General features: G+C 47.6%; 2 protein-coding genes across 10 annotated transcripts in view; one reads left to right on the forward strand and one right to left on the reverse strand.

Annotated features, from left to right (window-relative positions):
* Positions 1-21208, reverse strand: part of LOC144891325 (transcription elongation regulator 1-like) — a 573096-nt gene that overhangs the window by 322202 nt on the left and 229686 nt on the right. The window lies entirely within an intron of this gene.
* Positions 2050-21208, forward strand: part of LOC137423444 (uncharacterized) — a 146360-nt gene continuing 127201 nt past the window's right edge. The window contains 5 exon segments of the mRNA XM_078774192.1: positions 2050-2387; positions 5934-6153; positions 6327-7955; positions 7958-10942; positions 16371-16626. Of these exon segments, the coding sequence (XP_078630318.1) occupies positions 2263-2387; positions 5934-6153; positions 6327-7955; positions 7958-10942; positions 16371-16626 (5215 nt within the window). The 5' untranslated portion in view covers positions 2050-2262.

Here is a 21208-nt window from a genome sequence, read left to right on the forward strand (position 1 = left end):
CAGCAATGAAACAAACCAGCAGGGGGCACTGCATCAGCTGCACATCCACATTCTCAGCAATGATACAAACCAGCAGGTGGCACTGCATCAGCTGCACATCCACATTCTCAGCAAAGAAACAAACCCGCAGGGGGCACTGCATCAGCTGCACTTCCACATTCTCAGCAATGATACAAACCAGCAGGTGGCACTGCATCAGTTGCACAGCCACATTCTCAGCAATGATACAAACCAGCAGGTGGCACTGCATCAGCTGCACATCCACATTCTCAGCAAAGAAACAAACCAGCAGGGGGCACTGCATCAGCTGCACGTCCACATTCTCAGCAATGATACAAACCAGCAGGTGGCACTGCATCAGCTGCACATCCACATTCTCAGCAAAGAAACAAACCAGCAGGGGGCACTGCATCAGCTGCACGTCCACATTCTCAGCAATGATACAAACCAGCAGGTGGCACTGCATCAGTTGCACATCCACATTCTCAGCAATGATACAAACCAGCAGGTGGCACTGCATCAGCTGCACATCCACATTCTCAGCAAAGAAACAAACCAGCAGGGGGCACTGCATCAGCTGCACGTCCACATTCTCAGCAATGATACAAACCAGCAGGTGGCACTGCATCAGCTGCACATCCACATTCTCAGCAATGATACAAACCAGCAGGTGGCACTGCATCAGCTGCACATCCACATTCTCAGCAAAGAAACAAACCAGCAGGGGGCACTGCATCAGCTGCACGTCCACATTCTCAGCAATGATACAAACCAGCAGGTGGCACTGCATCAGCTGCACAGCCACATTCTCAGCAATGAAACAAACCAGCAGGGGGCACTGCATAAGCTGCACATCCACATTCTCAGCAATGATACAAACCAGCAGGGGGCACTGCATCAGCTGCACAGCCACATTCTCAGCAATGATACAAACCAGCAGGGGGCACTGCATCAGCTGCACAGACACATTCTCAGCAATGAAACAAACCAGCAGGGGGCACTGCATAAGCTGCACATCCACATTCTCAGCAATGAAACAAACCAGCAGGGGGCACTGCATAAGCTGCACATCCACATTCTCAGCAATGATACAAACCAGCAGGGGGCACTGTATCAGCTGCACAGACACATTCTCAGCAATGATACAAACCACAACAACTAAACACAAGTCAACACTCAACAACAACCACATGTCCACAACCTTCGGTGGTTCTCGATTCTCAAATGACATTCTAGCACCTTTGGTATTTACCGAATTCCAAGCTTTGGTCTCAATCTTCTCTCCAGGTTTTCAAGACACCTTGTGGAAGGTGCATCTTCTAGCTTGGCATGTCGGATCTCCTTTTTTCCTCCTCGTTTTTATTCAGGGTTTAATATTTTTGTGAAGAAAACTTTTAAATTGGAAGTAACGATCTGATAATATACGATGGGGTGGGGAAGGGTGGGGTGGGGAGGGGAGGGGGGGGGGGGGGGGAGGGTGAGATAACGATCGAGAGGGATTCGATGGAAGTGACAAGGAATAGTAAAGAGAAGAAGAGTCGGCATGGACTTCAAGATTTCGCTGCGTGTGATACGGACAAACCTTCCGTTATTTTGTACATGTATAAGAAACGTGCAGTAGCCTGTACGTTGAAGGTTCACAAGATCCATCGCACCAACTTCATGTTTCTCATGCATTCACCCTTGTGCTCCACTTACTTTGTCCTGCCGTTTTCGACTATCATTTGTGCCAAATTCAATTAACAGCTTGAATTTTTAATGGGTGAAAATTTGCCATGTTTCACGTCGACAATAAAAAAGAATGAAACTAAATGAAGTGATTAGGCAATTGGGCGATGTATTGACGTCCCGGCATTCAACTTTAATTTTTCATTTATTCTTTTGGCGCTATTTTAATTTAAAATGGGAATGTTTCATTCAAATTAGGTTTTTGTGATGTTTATAGAGTTCAACGCATGTAAAAAATATCTATCTTTCTTTTGATGCAAAGGAAAGATTTTGAAGAAGAAGAATGTGAGGTGTAGAAGAAGAAGAAGAAGAACCAAAAGAAGAAGAGTATTCTGTTGAATCGTGTTCTTGCCTTACAGTTTTTTTTTTTTTACTTTCGTTTTAGCGTTGTAATCTGCTTTCATAGTTACATCGCGTACGGTTTTCCCATTCTCTCAACTGGTTTTGTTGTGATACAAACAAGGATCGAAAAGGTCGGGTTTAATATTCCCCGTCGCGAGACGGAAGACTGCGGTCAGGTTCGATCGCGTTCTCATGGCGGGTAGGCCAGCCAGCCAGTCCCCGGTGGCTTCCCAGATCCCGCAGGCGGATAACGCCTCTTCGGGTTCCGGAGAAGAGGCTGCAGTCCGAGGGAATGTTGTTGGAGATCTGCTGGCTGGGTGAGAGGCTTGGGATTGGGCATTGGGGATTGTAAGGCATTGATCGTCCGACGCGCGCCATAATAGGCCCAATCCACGGTCTGGCCTGGCTAGGCTAGTTGAGGAACCCTCGTGTTTCCTCGCTTTGGGAGTTATAGAAATATATATATACTGTATATATATATATATATGATTTATTTTAACACTAACATTTATGTTTGAGAACAGTAAAATTTTTCCTTTATAGTTGGCCATGAAAAGAACAATTGAGTGATGTACCAATAGGGGAAGGGTCGTATAATAGGGGGATTTTGATTGTAGTTTAAAAAGTGTTTTTCGTGGAACATTAATATCAATCCAAAGTGCATGTCTGAGCTGCACAAGGCACAAACCGACCCAGCTTTGGTGAAAAGATGAACATCTGAATGTCGTATTCCAGGCACAGTAGTTCAGGGCAGGGATCGGGCTCCCTGCGTACGTCATACCCCTCCCCAAGGCAAAGGGGATTGCCATTTGCTTTGGCCAGGCCTTGGCAGCGGGTTCATTTACTGCAATATACTACTATACTACGACATTAACGGCCCCTCTAGTATTCCCACTATGTGGAGTCGTTGGGGCAAAAATTAATTCCTGCTTGTCTTTCACGAACCGGCTGGCCAGGATTGGCTTGAGGTGATTAGGGCAGGAATTTAATAATTTGTTCAGCATGCCATCCTTGGTTGCTTTTGTCTGCTGTAACATTAAGCTACATTTACACAAAATATTCGGTTCCGAAGAGATGTAATTTTTAGTTTATGGGAATTATTTAAGGTTCTCGAATAAATAAAAATTACCCTGTAGCTTGAGGTACTAACTCTTGATAGAAACATGGCACCTCTTAGTATTGTATAACTAGCATGGTATCTCGAGCGAGGGTGCTCACTACAAGCCATGAGCATTTCCTTGGCTACCTGGTTCTCGGTTGCCCCCGCCACTGAGAAACGATCCACGAGTGGCACTTGTGTGATGCGGGCAATTTTTGCTCGGAACCCTTGGGAATCGAACCCACACCTGTGTGAGAAATGCAATGACGTTTTACCCATGGAAACCTCGAAACCAAACTGCGAGACAATGAAGTCCTCGAAACCACATGCAAAATGTACCTTCGTTTGGAACCCTGTTATTTTCTTGATATCTTTTCGAGATATTCTACGTAATACAGGTAAAGGAGGAAAGGAAAAATCTACATTTAACTCCACACCACCCTCCTGATTGTTGTAAAATAAACTACTGATAAAGTGAAAAAAACATACTTGGTAGAGAAAAGAAACAAAAAAAACCACCTTTAGAGGCCATTGTGGGGGTTGGCCTTTTTCGGGGACCGTGGTTGTTGTTGTTTTTTTGGTCCCCTTTTTGAAGCAATGTTTTACGGCCGGATGCCCTTCCTGACGCCAACCCTTTTTGTCGCCTTTTTACGACTTTTTACTTTTTACTTTTTTGCTTTACTTTTTACTTTACTTTTTACTTTTTAGAAAAGAAACAAAGGTGACAAAAAAAGGAAAGAGGCTGGGAAGAAGAATGTTGATGATTGTAACGACGAAAATGTGTACTGCTGTTCAAAGGAAATCATCTTTACCATCTAATGACTGCAGATTGTCTACTTGACTACGCAGATTTAGTCATGTGTCTGAAGGTCTTGGGTGAGCCAAGTTGGTTTTTGAATCGTCAACGAGCCAGCTGGACCAAGGCTGGATCATCTCAGCCGGTGTCAGATCATTTAACATCATGCATTCAATTTCTCACAACAACAATGCAAGCAGTTAATATTTGTTCTTTTTTTGGAGCTGCTCCATTGTTATCTCACACTTTTCTTTTGAGTGCTTGTACTTCCACTTGTTTTGTTCGTCGGCGGAGGCATTATCCTTTTGGATTGTCCGTCCAAGCATCCGTGATAGGTTTTTGTTACCGCGATAACTTGATAATTGCTGAAGGGATCCAAGTCAAACTTGGTACAGGTATGTATAATGATGTAAAGATGAACCGATTAGATTTTGGGGTCAAGAGGTCAAATGTCCCGTTTGGTAAAAATTCTGTTATCGTGCTAACTTGTGAACCAGTGATGGGATTTTGACCAAACTTGCTATAAGTATATATTATGATGAAAAGATGAACTCATTAGATTTTGGCATCAAAGGTCAGAGATCATGTGAGGTAAAATGTGACACTTGAGAACACCTGAAGGGATTTTAAATCAAACTTAGTACAAGCTTGTATAATGTTGTAATAATGTGGGCGGTGGCATTTCGGGAGACGTCGAACAGTGCCAAGCTAGTTTTGTCTTGTACTCCCTAGTTTTTCATCACAACACGACTACAAATCTTCTTTTGCAGTTTTACTCCAAATTTTCTTAATACCGGTGGACGAAGGTTATGTATTCGCCTTTTTGTCTGGCTGTGAACATTTGAAAACGTTGTGGATGAATTTGGACAAAATTTCGGTGACTGCTTCGGTGTGTGGCAAGGATGAAACAATTTGATTTTGGTAAAGATCTGGAACCGGATCCGGATACGAGAATTCTGAAAGTGATTCTTTACCATTGAGAAATGGGGCCAAAAATGATATATAGCAGGATATCACAAAAAGTTATGGATGGATTCAGACGAAACGTTGTGGACAAGTTGGTTAGGTGACGAGATCAAGCCGATTAGATTTTGGTTAAGGTCCAGATGCATATTTGGCGTATCAGTGGGATACCAAACCTAAACCGTTCATCCTGGCACAGGTATGTGCTCTACCAAGTGCTGTTCTAGTTATTTATTTATTTTTTGTGGATCCTTCGAGCTTGCCTTGCATATTCTTGCCAGCCCAAACTGAGAACTTTGTCAACCTCTTCGCCATGTCAAGTTGCTTTCTTTTATGTGTCTGCCATTTCCTGCTCTCGTCAAAGAAGCAGCAAGCACAACGATGTGAAGACTGTGAAGGATGTATCCCAACTCCATGGGATATGGTGGGGCCTGTGTTCCTGTGGCCTGTGCCAAATTGAGATTTGGTCTTGGGGTTTCTGAGGTTGTGGAAAACATTTTGTTACATCAGACCAAGTTTGGTTTGTATTATTCGGTCAAATTGTCTTTTCCCCCAATGATGAAGGCATGGTCTGCCACCAGTGTAACTTGACGAGGATTAGTCATTTTCCGTGTAGCTTATGGCCTGGATAGCACACTTTCCCAGCTGTGGGTGAGTTTACTGATGCCTTTGGAATATAAGTAATGTGTTTGGCTCATACGCCTTTTGAAGAAGGAAAATTCTCATAGATATGAATGGTGTATGAAAGCCCGCCAACTTTACGTGTGCTGTGTTGACTTTTGTGCTCTATCTTTGCAGTGGTTTATTGGAGAGACGTGGAATTGATTAAATTAATATTAATGTTGGATGGAGAACTATAGTCTGCTTTTTCATTTTTGTTGACGTTGAAATGAAAACCATTGGAATGACGGTATATCTTGCCTTTTATTCCTCACTGGGTGCTCTTTAACTTTTCTGCTGCCTTCCCCAGCAAATTGTTGAATTTGATGTGATTTCTTCCTACAGCACTGTGCCAAAGTTACTGCAGTCACCTCATTTTGGAGGAGTGATTCAAAACTCGCCTGCCAGTGATGCTAGAGGAGGCCCACTCCCGTTGCTGCAGATTCCTCCACCCCCATTTAACATCATGCATTCTAATCCACCACCCTTTGGTCGACCGCCGTTTGAGTCTTGTTTGGCTTCCCCACATGGTGCAATTCCCCATCAACATGGTCCTCCGATGCAGGTGTGATGAAATGCAACCTCTTACAATTCTCAGGATATTTGGCAGAAAATTCACATTTTGTTTATAATTTTTTAATTTTACGTGCAATGATTTGGGCAAATTACTGTTACTAATGAGATTTTGCTAAACAATTCTAAATCCCCAAAATGGTGCTTTTTTTTTTTTTTTTCTAGAGACCTTTTGTGGCACACCAAGGACCTGGCATGCCGCCACCTCCTGGACTGATATTTCCACCTGGTTCTACATCAATAACAGGACGAGCTTCGTCTTCACCAACGCAAACTGGATCTTGCAATCAGACTCTTCTCTTGCAGTCTACATCTCTACCAATGTCAGTGTCTCAGCCCTTGTCTGTGCCAATTTCTCAACCCATGTCAGTGGCAGTGTCTCAGCCCATGTCAGTGGTAATGTGTCAGCCCCTGGCAGTGACAATGTCTCGGCCCATGTCTGTGACAGTGTCGCAGCCCATGTCTGTGACAATGTCTCAGCCGATGGCGGTAGACATTTCTCATCCCATATCGCTGACAGTGTCACACATCCAATCTCAAAATCAGACCCAGCCAATACCACAGTTTCAGTCTCAGCCAATGTTGCAGCTTCCCTCTCAACCAGTGTCACAACTTCAATCCCAGGCGATGTTGCAGCTTCATTCCCAAACGATGCCACAGCTGCAAACATCACCGATGTCACAGCTAAAAACCCAGCCGATGTCACAGCCGATGTCGCAACTTCAATCTCAACAGATGTCACAGCTTAAATCTCAGCCAATGTCACAGTATCAATCCCAGACGATGCCGCTGCTTCAATCCCAGCCGATGCCGCAGCTTCAATCCCATCAGATGCCGCAGCTTCAATCCCAATCGATGCCGCAGCTTCAATCCCAGCCAATGTCACAGCTCCAGTCACAACTTCAGTCCCAGCCAATGTCACCGCTTCCGTCCCAGCCAATGCCGCAGATTCAGTCCCAGACTTTGTCACAACTACAGTCACAAGCAATGTCACAGCTTCAGTTTCAATCACTGTCACAGCATCAAACTCATCCACCATCACAGCATATGTCACAAGTTCCCCCCCAGCACCCATCTCAACCGCCACCACAGCGCATGTCTCAGCCCCTCTTGCAACGCATGTCTCATGCTCTCTCGCCGAATCCATCTCAGCCTCCACCACAGCACATGTCTCAGACTCCCCCACAGCACATGTCCAAGCCTCCCCCACATCACGCATCTCAGCCTCCACCACAACATTCATCTCAGCCACCCCCGCAACATTTGTCTCAACCTCCCTCGCAACACTCATCTCAGCCTCCCCCGCAGCGCATGTCTCACCCTCCCCCACAACACATGACTCAGGCTCCACCGCCACACTCTTCTCAGGCCCCCCCACGACACGGTTCTCAGCCTCACCCGCAGCATAGCCCTCAGCCTCCCCCGCAACTCGGTCCTCATCCTCCCCAGCAACACAGCACTCAGCCCCCGCCGCAGCACGGCCCTCAGCCCCCGCCGCAGCACGGCCCTCAGCCCCCGCCGCAGCACGGCCCTCAGCCCCCGCCGCAGCACGGCCCTCAGCCCCCGCCGCAGCACGGCCCTCAGCCCCCGCCGCAGCACGGCCCTCAGCCCCCGCCGCAGCACGGCCCTCAGCCCCCGCCGCAGCACGGCCCTCAGCCCCCGCCGCAGCACGGCCCTCAGCCCCCGCCGCAGCACGGCCCTCAGCCCCCGCCGCAGCACGGCCCTCAGCTCCCGCCGCAGCACGGCCCTCAGCTCCCGCCGCAGCACGGCCCTCAGCTCCCGCCGCAGCACGGCCCTCAGCCCCCGCCGCAGCATGGCCCTCAGCCCCCGCCGCAGCACGGCCCTCAGCCCCCGCCGCAGCACGGCCCTCAGCCCCCGCCGCAGCACGGCCCTCAGCCCCCGCCGCAGCACGGCCCTCAGCCCCCGCCGCAGCACGGCCCTCAGCCCCCGCCGCAGCACGGCCCTCAGCCCCCGCCGCAACACGGCCCTCAGCCCCCGCCGCAACACGGACCTCAGCCCCCGCCGCAACACTGTCCTCAGCCCCCGCCGCAACACTGTCCTCAGCCCCCGCCGCAACACTGTCCTCAGCCCCCGCCGCAACACTGTCCTCAGCCCCCGCCGCAACACTGTCCTCAGCCCCCGCCGCAACACTGTCCGCAGCCTCCCCTCCCACATGGCCCTCAGCCTCCCCCGCAACACGGCCCTCAGCCTCCCCCGCAACACGGCCCTCAGCCTCCCCCGCAACATGGCCCTCAGCCTCCCCCGCAACACGGCCCTCAGCCTCCCCCGCAACACGGCCCTCAGCCTCCCCCGCAACACGGGCCTCAGCCTCCCCCGCAACACGGCCCTCAGCCTCCCCCGCAACACGGCCCTCAGCCTCCCCCGCAACACGGCCCCCTCTCAAGCCTCCCCCGCAACACGGCCCTCAGCCTCCCCCGCAACACGGCCCCCAGCCTCCCCCGCAACACGGCCCCCAGCCTCCCCCGCAACACGGCCCCCAGCCTCCCCCGCAACACGGCCCCCAGCCTCCCCCGCAACACGGCCCCCAGCCTCCCCCGCAACACGGCCCCCAGCCTCCCCCGCAACACGGCCCTCAGCCTCCCCCGCACCCACCCCCACAGCACCTGTCACACCCACCCCCGCAGCGCTCGTCTCACCTTCCCCTGCAGCACCCGTCTCACCTGCCCCTGCAGCACCCACCTCACCCTCCCCCGCAGCATCCGTCTCACCCGCCCCCGCAGCACCCGTCTCACCCGCCCCCACAGCACCCGTCTCACCCGCCCCTACCGCACCCGTCTCAGCCGCCCCTACCGCACCCGTCTCAGCCGCCCCTACCGCACCCGTCTCAGCCGCCCCTACCGCACCCGTCTCAGCCGCCCCTACCGCACCCGTCTCAGCCGCCCCTACCGCACCCGTCTCAGCCGCCCCTACCGCACCCGTCTCAGCCGCCCCTACCGCACCCGTCTCAGCCGCCCCTACCGCACCCGTCTCAGCCGCCCCTACCGCACCCGTCTCAGCCGCCCCTACCGCACCCGTCTCAGCCGCCCCTACCGCACCCGTCTCAGCCGCCCCTACCGCACCCGTCTCAGCCGCCCCTACCGCACCCGTCTCAGCCGCCCCTACCGCACCCGTCTCACCTGCCCCCTCAGCACCTGCCTCACCCGCCACCACAGCACCCGTCTCACCCGCCACCACAGCACCCTTCCCGACCTCCCCCACCGCATCTGTCACTGCCTTCTCCTCAATACCCTTCCCAATCCTCCCCACAGTATACGTCCCAGCCACCTCCAGAGCTCTCGTCACAGACCCCGGTGCAACTCCCATCCCAGGCCTCGCCGCAGCATCCATCCCAGAGCCCACCACAGCACTCATCTCAGAATCCGGCACAGCAACCATCCCAAACCCTGCCACAGCACCCATCACATTCTTCTGCACAACAATCACTGCAATCTTCCTCACACCGTTTATCACAGCCTTCGGTTCATCATCCATCGCAGCCTTCTGTTCATCATCCATCGCAGCCTTCCGTTCTTCACCAATTGCAACCTTCAGTTCATCAGCCATCGTCGCAGCCTTCCAGTCAGAAATCGTCACAGCCTTCTGTCCAACAATCGTCACAGCCATCTGTGCCACATCAATCTCAGCCCTCCGTGCCACACCCGTCTCAGCGCTCCGTGCCACACCCGTCTCAGCGCTCCGTGCCACACCCGTCTCAGCGCTCCGTGCCGCACCCGTCTCAGCCCTCCGTACCGCACCCATCTCAGCCCTCGGTGCCGCACCCGTCTCAGCCCTCTGTGCCGCACCCATCGCAGTCCTCCATGCCGCACCCATCTCATTCTCAGCCCTCCGTGCCACTTGCGTCTCAGCCGTCCGTGTCGCACCATTCTCAGCCCTCCGTACCGCACCAGTCTCAGCCCTCCGTACCACACCAGTCTCAGCCCTCCGTACCACACCAGTCTCAGCCCTCCGCACCACACCAGTCTCAGCCCTCCGTACCACATCAGTCTCAGCCCTCCGTAACGCACCAGTCTCAGCCCTCCGTACCACACCAGTCTCAGCCCTCCGTACCACACCAGCCTCAGCCCTCCGTACCACACCAGCCTCAGCCCTCCGTACCACACCAGTCTCAGCCCTCCGTACCACACCCATCTCAGCCCTCCATGTCGCACCTGGCACAACCTTCTGTGCAGCACCTGTCACAACCTTCTGTGCAGCACCCGTCACAGCCCTCGAAGCAGCACCCGTCGCAGCCCTCTAAGCAGCACCCGTCGCAGCCCTCTAAGCAGCACCCGTCACAGCCCTCTGTTCAGCGACCATCGCAGCCCTCCGTTAAACAACCCTCGCAGCCCGCCGTACAGCAGCCAACGCAGCCCTCCTTGCAGGCCTCCTTGCAGCCCTCCTTGCAGCCCTCCTTGCAGCCCTCCTTGCAGCCCCCCTCGCAGCCCTCCTCGCAGCCCTCCTCGCAGCCCTCCTCGCAGCCCTCCACGCAGCCCGCCTCGCAGCCCTCTGTGCAGCAGTCCTCAGTCCAACACCCATCCCAGCCCTCCGTGAAGCACCCATCCCAGCCTACCGTGCAGCACCCATCCCAACCTTCCCTGAAACACCTGACTACTCAGACCCCAGCAACAGTACCATCCCAACCATCATCACAAGTCGTATCACAGACACATATTGCTGTTTCTCACGTTTCAACTACGAGTTCTGCTTTATCTGGCCCAGCATCAGTCTCTGGCCCAGTTCCAGAAGAACTTTGGGTGGAGAACAAAGCACAGGATGGCAAGGTAATCGTATTCATACGATCATGTCAAGGTTAAAGTATGAAGGTTATTGACTTGCCTATGCTTTCAATTTCCTTTCGCTATCACGCCATCCTCATGTTAAAAAGTGTGAAGACATTTTGCCAACCACCTCTAATTTGCAATGTCACTATCTTCATCCCATTCTTGAATGTTTTGCTAATGTCCAAGATTAATGTTAGCAACTGTTTCATATGATACGGATTGGGATCTGTAACCTTGTCGTTGCATTCGTTTTGAGAAACTCTCTTTCAGCTATGTGGAACGAGTCGTATGAAACCTCACCTTTTGACATTCGAGTCGTTTTCATCGTTTATGCCTCCTCCTCCTGGCGATTGTAAACTGCGTGATTGTAATTAGCGCCTTCATTCAGCTGTTCACAAGTTCTCAAATTTCTACCTCACATGACCTCTGACCTTTGGCCTTTGACCTCGGGACCCCCAAAATATAATCGGTTAATCTTTACATCATTATACATATCTGTAACAAGTTTGAATTAGATCCCTTTAGCCATTCTCAAGTTAGAGACCTATTGCAGACTTTGACCTTTAACCTTCGACATCTTGAACCCAAAATCTAATCGGTTAATATTTACATCACTATACATACCTGTACCAAGTTTGAATGAGATCACTTCAGCCATTCTCGAGTTATTACAGACTTTGACCTTTCACCTCTTGACCCCAAATTCTAATCATTTAATCTTTACATCATTTTACATGCCGGTACCAAATTTGAAGTGGAGCACTTCAGCTGTTCTCAAGTTATAGACCTATTACAGACTTTGACCTTTGACCCCAAACTCATCACTAAATCCTTACATCATTACACATGCCTGTACGGAGTTTGAATTAGATTACTTCAGCCGTTCTCAAGTTATAGACCTGTTAGACTTTGACCTTTGACCTCTTGACCCCAAAATTTAATCAGTTCATCTGTACATCATTCTACATAAGTGTACCAAATTTGGTCAGAATCCCATCACTGGTTCACAAGTTATCGCAGTAACAGTATTTTTTACCTAACACGACCTCTGAACTTTACCCTTTGACCTCGTGGCCCCAAAATCTAATCAGTTCATCTTTACCTCATTATACGTACATACCTGTGCCAAGTTTGACTAAGATTCCTGAAAAGTAGGCTTTGAAATCCTACGGTAAAGGCTAGCTAGTACGGAGAATAATAGAGAACAGTGGATCCAGAGAACAGAGAACAGTTTAGCCTGGTGTTGGGCTAGCGGCTAGGGTGCCAGCTTAGGATCCTAGGATCCTGGGTTCGAATCCCGGTCAATCGCTGAATTAACGCCAGGGGGGTTGACTCAGCCTGTCATCCTTCCGAGGTCGGCAAATTGAGGACCAGTTCACTGGTAATTCCCTGTTTGTCGTAAAAAGGCGACAAAAAGGGTTGGCGGCAGGAAGGGCATCCGGCCGTAAAACATTGCTTCAAAAAAGGGGACCAAAAAACAACAACAACCACGGTGCCCAAAAAAGGCCAACCCCCGCTTGCGGGGAAAAATGGCCTCTAAAGGTGTTTTTTTTAGTGGATCCAGGAAAGGGGCCGTGATCAAACGGTTCGAACAGGACGAGACGCTAAACTCTCTTTCGGCACAACATTGAATGAAACAAGGCAAAGATGGCGGCAATCGACTCGCTCACACGAGCCATCAGCAAGAAGCAGGAAGTCTCCTCCCTTTCCGGGGCAAATTATAAGAAAAAAAAAGAAGTAATAATTACAGGCTCGCACTACACTAACATGGCATCAACATATTGCAAGAAAACATTCGTAAGCGAAGCAGGAAACGTTCACGTAAATCTTACACGTAGCATCAGAGACTTTCTAACAATCCCTTTAACCGTTCTCAGTTCTCAAGTTATCGCAGTAACGAAAACCTATCACGGACGGCCGGACAGCCAGACGGACAACCTGAAAACATAATGCCTCCGGCATAAACGTAACCATAGGCATAAAAGGCATAAAAAACCCGGTATTGATCACGTACTGAACCATTTCACGGAAATGCATTTGCAGATCTTGTTTAAACTTGGCACACAGAAAATGAATGATGGGTTATCTATGCACATCATTTTTTTCCGAGAGCAGATCCTACATGGTAGACTAGCGGCCATTTTGTTACTTAAAGGTGACCCCCAACCATTTCTTGACATGCATGGACCGATTTTGTTCAAACTTAGCACAAAGACAGTATATGAGAGTATACACATGCAGACGATTTTGTTTTGCAATTCGACCAAAGATGGCCGACTGACGGCCTTTAACTCCTGACAGCAAAATTACTAAAACCACGGTGGTGACTGATATTTTGTCTTTTTCTTCATGATTGTACTTACTATCACTTTACCCTTTGACATTTGACCCAATTATTAATTAGCCTTCTCCATATTCTCACAATAAATGCTTTTATTCACACGCTCACATTTCATAACAAACATATATGCATATATGCAAACATATATATTCATATTAGTGTTTGCAAACATACAGTGGGGAGAACAAGTATTTGATACACTGCCGATGTTGCAGGTTTTCCCACTTACAAAGCACGTAAAGGTCTGTAATTTTTATCATAGGTACACTTCAACTGTGAAAGACGGAATCTAAAACAAAAATCCTGAAAATCACATTGTATGATTTTTAAGTAATTAATTTGCATTTTATTGCATGAAATAAGTATTTGATCACCTACCAACCAGTAAGAATTCCGGCTCTCACAGACCTGTTAGTTTTTTCTTTAAGAAGCCCTCCCATTCTCCACTCATTACCTGTATTAACTGCACCTGTTTGAACTCGTTATCTGCATAAAAGACGTCTCCAGACCGTCTCCGACCACAAAGACCGCAAAGACCGACCGCAAAGCCGTCTCCAGACCTGTCCACACTCAATCAGACTCCAACCTCTCCACAATGGGCAAGACCAGAGAGCTGTCTAAGGACATCAGGGACAAATTTGTAGACTTGCACAAGGCTGGGATGGGCTACAGGACAATAAGCAAGCAGCTTGGTGAGAAGGCAACAACTGTTGGCGCAATTATTAGAAAATGGAAGAAGTTCAGGATGACAGTCAATCTCCCTCGGTCTGGGGCTCCATGCAAGATCTCACCTCGTGGAGCCTCAATGATCATGAGAAAGGTGAGGGATCAGCCCAGCACTACACGGCAGGACCTGGTCAATGACCTGAAGAGAGCTGGGACAACAGTATCAAAGAAAACCATAAGTAACACACTACGCCGTCATGGATTAAAATCCTGCAGCGCACGCAAGGTCCCTCTGCTCAAGCCAGCGCATGTCCAGGCCCGTCTGAAGTTTGCCAATGACCATCTGGATGATCCAGAGGAGGAATGGGAGAAGGTCATGTGGTCTGATGAGACCAAAATAGAGCTTTTTGGTTTAAACTCCACTCGCCGTGTTTGGAGGAAGGAGAAGGATGAGTACAACCCCAAGAACACCATCCCAACCGTGAAGCATGGAGGTGGAAACATCATTCTTTGGGGATGCATTTCTGCAAAGGGGACAGGACGACTGCACCGTATTGAGGGGAGGATGGATGGGGCCATGTATCGCGAGATCTTGGCCAACAATCTCCTGCCCTCAATAAGAGCATTGAAGTTGGGGCGTGGCTGGGTCTTCCAGCATGACAACGACCCGAAACACACAGCCAGGGCAACTAAGGAGTGGCTCCGTAAGAAGCATCTCAAGGTCCTGGAGTGGCCTAGCCAGTCTCCAGACCTGAACCCAATAGAAAATCTTTGGAGGGAGCTGAAAGTCTGTGTTGCGCAGCGACAGCCCCGAAACCTGAAGGATCTGGTGAAGATCTGTATGGAGGAGTGGGCCAAAATCCCTGCTGCAGTGTGTGCAAACCTGGTTAAGAACTACAGGAAACGTCTGATCTCTGTAATTGCAAACAATGGTTTCTGTACCAAATATTAAGTTCTGTTTTTCTGATGTATCAAATACTTATTTCATGCAATAAAATGCAAATTAATTACTTAAAAATCATACAATGTGATTTTCAGGATTTTTGTTTTAGATTCCGTCTTTCACAGTTGAAGTGTACCTATGATAAAAATTACAGACCTTTACGTGCTTTGTAAGTGGGAAAACCTGCAACATCGGCAGTGTATCAAATACTTGTTCTCCCCACTGTATATGCATATATTAATTCATATATATATATATATATTTGAATGCTTATATTCTCACAATAAATGTTTATTGAAAAATTTATGACAAAAGCTGAAATGGTAAAAAAAAAGAAAAAGAAAAAGCGTCTGGACACACACACACACACACACCCCACCACACACACACACACACCCCACCACACACCACACACCAAAAAACCACACACACCACACACACACGATTGCAATATCACATTCGCTCGCTGTGCGCTAATAAAGCACAGCCAACCAACAGGCACAGCCTGGCGTTGGCTTAGCGGTTAGGGTGCCGGCTTGGGATCCTCGGATCCTGGGTTTGAATCCCGGTCGATCGTTGAATTAACGCCAGGGGGGTTGACGCAGCCTGTCATCCTTCCGAGGTCGGCGAATCGAGTACCAGCTTGCTGGGATGAATGATCATGGTGTGTACCCCGATTCAGAATAGGCACACTGTATCCCTGTGCATCGTAAGAGCGTGACCAAGGGTTGGCGTCAGGAAGGGCATCCGGCCATAAAAACATTGCCTCAAACAGGGAGCCATGATTGTCATGGGGCCCGCAAGGCTAACCCCCCCTCTAGCGGGGAAAAATGGCCTTAAAACGATCATTCATTCATTCATTCATTCAACCAACAAATTCTGCAAAGCATTACTCAAGTGACATTTCATTTGTGATCCACAAACTTTTAGTAAAGCATACGATTCCAGCTCTGGCATGCAGTGGGTTTTTTTAATATCCAATTTGAAATTCATTCCCGGCCTCATAGCGAATAAAGCATGTTGTAGGTGAAATATCCCAGTGTGTGTGAAATATGCTTAAATTTTTTCTTGATGACCATATATCAAGAAGTTCACTGGAGTTGCATTTGCACCTTCATGATAAACTTTTGTTAGGCCTGTATGAAATTTTCTTTCATAAACTTCCCATGATATTGTGTATCTTCACTGTATTCGAAACATTATGAAGATGTATCGTTGCGAAGAATGCACTAAAATTTCCTTTTCTTGCATCATTACATCGATGCTACACTTGCATAATCTTTTGAATCTCACTTCATTTTGTATGCAAAAGTTAATCAGACCTGAATTAATTGTAGATCTTTGCAAAATTTCCGATTTTTACAATGAGTTATCGTGCTGACAAAGCATACAGTTATTTGAGTAAATGTAAGATCTCTCTCTCTCTCTCTCTCTCTTGGAATAGTGTAACTGTGACGTTGTGCTTGTCCTACTCCCAGGTGTACTACTACAACGCTCGCACCCGTGAGTCTCGTTGGGCGAAGCCAGAGGGTGTTAAGGTTGTAACCCAAGCTGAAGTTATTTCCCTTGTCAATCCCGGAGCACAGAATGCTCAACTAACCACCAACCAGGCCTCTCAGTCCGTAGGGACCCAGTCATCCGGAAACGGGCAGCCCGGCCTGTTGCCCACTCCTGCTTCTGTTGTGTTGTCACCAGTAACGGGGATCAGGCCGAGCATCAGCCAATCGAGTTTGGGTAAGTCGGTTAAACTATGCATGTAACACGGGATTTTCTTGACATCTTACTTAATTTTTTGTGTCATTATAATTATATGAATAATGTACTAGTTAACGGAGGAGATCGCTGCTGGTAAATATGTGCAAGCTACCATCCTTTAGATTATTACCTTCGCAAAAGCGGAAGGTTATGTTTTGATCGCTGTGTATTTATTTGTATGTCTGTGTGTGTGTGTGTATGTTATTCGCATAACTCAAAAAGTATTCAACCGATTCGCATGAAATTTGGTGGGATGATAGGTTATTATCCGGGAACCATTTGATTAGATTTTGGAATCGATCGGGTCAAAGGTCAAGGTCAAGGTCATGAAAAGGTCAAAATCGTCTTTTTACCATAGCGCGGTCAATTTGTGTCCAATTTGTATGAAACTAATGCCAAAATGTTCAGAATTCAATGCCCAATCTTGTGATATTATACTTTATTATGGTATTATACAAATTATATTATACATTATACAATTATACAATTATGATATTATACAAATTATATATTATTATACATAATGGAATATCTTGCTACACAGATCTTGTAGTCTTTTATTTTGGCAACAAAAGTAGCTGCGGCGAAGGTATGCGCTCTACCGAGTGCCCGTTCTAGTTTTATATGGGAAACGTGAACAGTGGTTGAACCACTTTCAGACAGGCCCATCACGACCACCAGCAATTTGAGATTTGTTAGGCAAACTAAGAATGTCATTGACATTGACAGTGAGAAGGCCACCAATCCACATTTTTGTTGAGGAAAATCATCAAAATTTCCTATTTCAGTTTTTTAAAAGACTTCCTAAGGTAGTAAACTTTGGAATGCTCATAAAGCAGTAATTTGCCTCTTCCCAAAAAAGCAACAATACTTCATAACTGACCATCTACAGAGGACTTAATTGAACGAGATGCTATTTATAGAATACTTACCCTGTGCAGTCAACTTGGTGCGTGCCAACTCTTCTGTTTTTGAAGGGTTTTTTTCTTTTATCTAATATGGCTGCCAGACCGTGAGCGATTACATCATAAATTTATATTCTCTCATATCATTGTTGCGTAGATTACGCTCATTAAATTTTAAACTCTTCAGACAAAGCGTTCTCCATGTCGAATTATGATGTCATAATTGAGGAACCACTGACGTCATTGTTACATCATTACAAGGAGCCACATTTCAATGAGCTCCATTTTTTCCATGGGGCGGTTTTGGAGATATAGTGGTGCAATGTTTTTAGGTTTTTCCAATATGGTGTCCTACCATGTGACCTCATAGGACTTCATAATTATTGAAATATTCTACTGAAGGAGGTGCTCCAATGGTGACAATGTAGTGTCCATCAGACCAACAGTTGCAGAGAAAAAAAAATTCATAACGACCTGATGAAGCCTTATACTTGTATACATTCTTCGTTATACTCGAATTATGATGTCATAACGAAGGCACCGATGACATCATCATTAACATCTTTTTCCCCATGGGGAGTACTTGACAATGAGCCATGTTTCAAATATTTTCATTGATCAGTTTCGGAGATATAGAGGTGTAACACTGTAACAGGTTTCCAAGATGGCGTCCGTACCACGTGGACTTTGACGTCATAATTATGAATAGACGCTTCTATGGTGTAAAATTTCTTGTCAATCAGACCAACGTTTCCCGAGAAAATGAATTTTTAAATGCGGCCGTGCACGTACGCCACGCAACAGATTGCCGAACACTGCTTTTCGCTTCGTGAGCACAGGGTAACAAGCATTGCTGAAACAAGCTTCTCTAAACATAATTTATCTTAACTAGCAGAGTACCCACCCTACAGGTGATCTTGTTCCAAACATGCAACTTGTTATTCTGACACATACCTTTATTGGGTGGCTTACAGGCAACTGGCAGCTTCCGCAATGCACCAAAAAAAATAACATGTCGATTGCTTATAATTCAAAACACCTCACAGGACCCGAAAACGTGGGGTCAGGAATACTGTACTGCAAAGACTGGGACTTGTAATACCCTCTCCCAACTGGAGGTGCCACAACACAATACACATTTACATAGAGAATTTTAATCCCCCTGCCTCCCCTTCCCACCCCCCCCCCCTCCCCCATACACTAGTTGGGGTCATGCAGATCCTATGCAGAAAGTCTGGATGTAATTGGCCCAGAACTGTAGGAGGATTAGCACAATAAACAAACAAGCAGTGGTCCATGAATGTATTTTTCTTGTGGATTTCAAAACGGTCTTGTGGATTGTTGAATTGTCCATTTATCCAGGATTGTAGATACAATGAAGAGTAATACTAAAGATCTAGCGGTCTTTGGAATCTCTCCAAAACTTTTGCCTATCCATAGGGATCACATGCTTGAGTTTTTGATGCGCCCTATAGTGCACCAAGAGTCATAGTTGATGCTCTCAAGTACATCTTTAAAGGGGAACCCAAACACTCAGATCACCTCAACACTAATCTATCCCTTGATACCCCACAGAATAGTTATGATGTGTCTTTTTGTCCGATTTATTAATTCGGCAATTTTGCAATTAAAAGCCGAGATCTTCTGCACGATTAGCCGTGACGTCACCTAGTGAATGCGACCTGCGACCACCACTTCCTTATTGTCCACGGGTAACATCAAGGAACGATTTAACTCAAACGGCGAATAATCTTCGAATTTCTACAAGTGTGCCCCATCGATGCATCCTTGGTTATTGTAGTAATGCAAACAGACGATTTCATGCTACACCATTGTGTCCGAAGGTCGCCAGAAATTGGACTAAGTTTGTCCAAAATACCAGCATGTGTGGCTTCGGGTCTACAAAATATTCGGTTTCGTGTTGGGAACATTTTACAGAGAACTGTTATGAAAGAACAGAGATGCTATATATAGATAGATCTTGTGGTTTTCCGCCACGATTGAGAGAGGTTGCCACGCCCACGATTAAGCGGAAGAAACAGCCATCACACAAAACTAAGACAATCTCTGCTGAGCTACCAGCATATATGGACACGGGCGATTTGAGTGGTGAATCGAACACGTGTTGGTCTGCCATTGACCACTCTCACCTCACCACAACCCTTCCTCCCCCCTCCTCTGGGTCGGGACATTGACACAGTACAGGCACGAAACAGCCGTCACACGAAACTGAAACGCCATCTGCCGAGCTACCAGCATATGGACACGGGAGATTTGAGTGGTCAATCGAATACCTGTGGCCGGCCAGTGACCGATCACACCTTGCTAGATGACAGATGTGCTGGCTATCATCACCGACACCTTGCCCCAATACATCTGAAGAACCCAAAAACCCTAGCTAACAACATCCACAACCACCCCACAACCGCCACTGCCCTCCAACCCCCCCCCCCCCCCTACAATCCCTCATCAACCAACACCCCCACAATACCCACCAACATCCCAAGGAGATAAGATGTAATGTAATGCTGATCCTCTTCCATGTGTGTTTGGGTCCGTGTTTTGTGAAATACTATATGTGCTCTTGCAACTTGAGGGGGATCGTGTGGGATCTTGCGAGAGTACACCACCCAGCATAGGACTGCCAAATAAAGCGGTTATCTTACACCATCCCACACCCTCCTCCTGTCCCCCTCCACAATCCCCCATCAACCGTGTGCCTGGGCTCTGTAGGTGTTGAGTCTGTCCCGTGTCACATCCATGCCGTATTTATTCTGGGGTAATATAACTGATTTATCAATTAATACAAAATCCATGAAAGACCATCAAATGTACGGAAAAAAAACAAACGTACGAATCTGTGGTGAACATTCCACTGGCATTTCCAAGTACACTATGAACATAATACCACCATCTTCATGATCGCCATGTTTGTCTGACTTTCTCACACAAGGCTAAAAAGTATACGTTTCTACAATTCCCCCAAAAGCATTTCCATCACTAATTTTGTCTTCAATAGCGTCTTCACAATCCCACTGATTAGTTTCAACATACTGACAACCTTCAGAGTTGCTAATTACTGAGGAATCACTATTGGAATCCGTGCTCGGAATACACTTTCTCTATGCAAGTCACCAATTGGATCAAAGTGAGAACGTTGTGTGACGTCACAGGCAAAATCGAAAAGCAACACTCAAGGGCTATTTTCAACTCTTTCGGATTGGCAAAAATTTATTTTGGTTTCTTTGTTCAGTGATGGGAAAACAGGTTACCCACAAGAGTATGTTTACCTGACCTGCACTATTCTCGTGACATTTTTTTCAAAACTTCCATTGTTCCCAAGTATCTCCAACACAATTATTGATCCAGCCTGGACAGTTGTGCCAGATGGACCAACAAACTTAACCCGTAAATAATAGTTGTGGACACGAGCCTACAGAGGGCTGACTTTGTTGAGAGAGGCTAGTTTTTCTTGATATCCTCATGGCATGACACTGAGTTTATTTCTGATAGAGCTACAAAATGCTTTAGCTGCCACAGGTCATTTGGAAACATCAGTCCCAGGATAAGTAGCTGGGCATTAGTCCGAGGTGAGCATTAGTGAGCATTAGTCCGAGGTGAGCACTCCCACACTCTCTTCAATCCCACTCCTCCCT

Source organism: Myxine glutinosa, chromosome 3, assembly GCF_964187855.1.
Source record: "Myxine glutinosa chromosome 3, kmMyxGlut1.1, whole genome shotgun sequence".
Lineage (NCBI taxonomy): Eukaryota > Metazoa > Chordata > Myxini > Myxiniformes > Myxinidae > Myxine > Myxine glutinosa.